We start from the raw sequence: 2,792 nt of genomic DNA, 5'->3' as shown, positions 1-2,792 counted from the left end.
CACCATCCACACACACGCACATACACACATACACACATTCCATTTACCATCCACATACATACACACCATTTACAGACACACACAAACATACACACACACCATCCACACACAGACGTACAACATCCACACACACACATCCACACACACCTTTTATCATCTACACACCCACCACTTACAGACACAGAAACACATAAATACATACACACCATCCACACACACATGCACATACATGCACACCATTTACCATCCACAAACACACCCACTTACGGACACACACAAACATACACAGACACACAGCATCCACACACACACAGACACACGGCATCCACACACACGCACATACACACCATTTACCATCCACACACATGCCATTTAGACACACACAAACATACACAGACACACGCCATCCACACACACATACAACATCCACACACACACACATACGTGCACATGACATGGGAGCAGGGAGAGAGCTGGGCCGAGCCGCCCCAGATTCCTGACCTGGGCTGGGGAATGCTGGGGAGACGGAAGGAAGCAATCCAGGGGCCCTTGCTGGCAGCCCCAGTGGGGTCCACGGCCTTTCTGTTGGTTGCCAAGAAAATGGCAGTGCTGAGCAGTCAGCCCTGCGGCACGCACACATTTGTGTCCGCCCTCTTGTCTGCCCCACTGCACGCACACACTCGTGCCCGCCCTCGTGCCCGCCCCGCTGCACGCACACACTCGTGTCCGCCCTCTTGTCCGCTCCACTGCACGCACACACTCGTGTCCGCCCTCTTGTCCGCTCCACTGCACGCACACACTCGTGCCGCCCTCGTGCCCGCTCCATTGCACGCACACACTCGTGCCGCCCTTGTGCCCGCCCTGCTGCACACACACACTCGTGCCGCCCTCGTGCCCGCCCCGCTGCACACACACACTCGTGCCGCCCTCGTGCCCGCTCCATTGCACGCACACACTCGTGCCGCCCTTGTGCCCGCCCCGCTGCACACACACACTCGTGCCGCCCTCGTGCCCGCCCCGCTGCACGCACACACTCGTGTCCGCCCTCTTGTCCGCCCCGCTGCACGCACACACTTGTGCCCGCCCCGCTGCACGCACACACTCGTGCCGCCCTCGTGCCCGCTCCATTGCACGCACACACTCGTGCCGCCCTCATGCCCGCCCCGCTGCACGCACACACTCATGCCGTCCTCGTGTCCGCCCCGTTGCACGCACACACTCGTGCCGCCCTCGTGCCCGCCCCACTGCACGCACACAGTTGTGCCCGCTCCACTGCATGCACACACTCGTGCCGCCCTCGTGCCCGCCCCACTGCACGCACACAGTTGTGCCCGCCCCGCTGCACGCACACACTCGTGCCGCCCTCATGCCCGCCCCGCTGCACGCACACACTCCCGCCCGCGCCGCGCATGCACACACTTGTGCCCGCCCCGCGCACGCACACACTCGTGCCCGCCCTCGTGTCTGGCCAGCTGCACACACTCACTGGTGCCCACCCTCACGTGCACACTGGTACACACCTGCCTGTGGTGGTTCTTCTTCTTGTGATGCTCACAGCACGCACCAGGAGATGGCACTGCACGCTGAGGTGATGAGGCAGAGCTGGAAGCCGAGCCCTGCTCCGCTCAGCATGGTTCCCTTGCTGCTGAAGGGGGCTGTGGAGAAGGCCGCTCCCTGGACAAGGCTGGAGCTCCGGAGTGGAGCCACCAGGGACGGGAGGCCGGGAGCCATCGGCCCTCAGGTGGCCCTTGGAAGCCGTGTGGAGTGGTGGGTGCACCAGAGGCAGGAGAGGCCCTTCCCCTGGCCCAGGGTGGAGGGCAAGGGCGGGCAGCTGTGGAGGAGGCCGGGAGATGGTCCAGCTCTGGTGTCTGCGGCCCGTCCCGCGGAGATCTCTTCTTTCAGGGATGCTTTGTCTACAGAGCACATTTTTTTCTTTTATTCACTGAAAATAGTGACCTGCGGCATAGCCACTCTGCACAGGTGTTTGGCTTTCCTGAAGGGCCTTGAGGGGACGCTGAAAGCTGTCATATGTGCTCGTCTGCCAGCTCTGAGCCAGCCTGCCTCTTGGGCTCAGAGCGTGGCGTCCTCAGTGTAGACACCGTGCAGACCGCACTGTGGACGAGCTGCAGAGAAGCCAGGCCGGCACTTTTGTGGGGGTGCTATGGCTGAATTACGCCTTTGGGCGTCCGTGGTTTCCTCTTGGACACGAAGGAGTCACATGGGTTCTCATTTATTTTCATGTCATGGTTTATAGACTAAAAAGGTTTCCATTTTCTTGTTGGGCACAGAAAGGCCCCGGATCACCTCTGAGCCCCAGGATGCAGACGTCACCTCGGGGAACACCGTGTACTTCACTTGCAGAGCCGAAGGCAACCCCAAGCCCGAGATCATCTGGCTGCGAAACAAGTGAGTTGAGGCCACACAGAAACGTCTCCCACGCATCACCTGGGTACCCAACTGCATTTCACTCCCCTCCATGGCCCACCTCCACTCTTCCCCCTCCACGGCTCACGTCCACTCTTCCCCCTCCAGGGCCCACGTCCACTCTTCCCCCCTCCACGGCCCACCTCCACTCTTCCCCCTCCACGGCTCACGTCCACTCTTCCCCCTCCACAGCCCATGTCCGCTGTTCCCCTCCAGGGCCCACGTCCACTCTTCCCCCTCCACGGCCCGCGTCCGCTCTTGCCCTCCACGGCCCACATCCACTCTTCCCCCTCCACGGCCCACGTCCAGTCTTCCTCCTCCACGGCCCACGTCTGCTCTTGCCTTCCACGGCTCACATCCACTCTTCC

At 61.5% G+C, this 2,792-nt stretch overlaps 1 protein-coding gene across 3 annotated transcripts in view; it reads left to right on the top strand.

Moving 5' to 3' along the window:
- The window catches only part of PXDN (peroxidasin), a 105,141-nt gene that overhangs the window by 57,823 nt on the left and 44,526 nt on the right, over nucleotides 1-2,792 (top strand). For all 3 annotated transcript variants that reach the window (XM_037733294.1, XM_017514044.2, XM_017514043.2), the window contains one exon: nucleotides 2,289-2,406. In XM_037733294.1, coding sequence (XP_037589222.1) covers nucleotides 2,289-2,406 — 118 coding nt within the window. The remainder of the gene's footprint in view (nucleotides 1-2,288; nucleotides 2,407-2,792) is intronic.

This window comes from Cebus imitator, unplaced genomic scaffold (genome assembly GCF_001604975.1).
Source record: "Cebus imitator isolate Cc_AM_T3 unplaced genomic scaffold, Cebus_imitator-1.0 Scaffold512, whole genome shotgun sequence".
Taxonomy (NCBI): domain Eukaryota; kingdom Metazoa; phylum Chordata; class Mammalia; order Primates; family Cebidae; genus Cebus; species Cebus imitator.
This window is presented reverse-complemented; position numbering and strand designations above follow the sequence as displayed.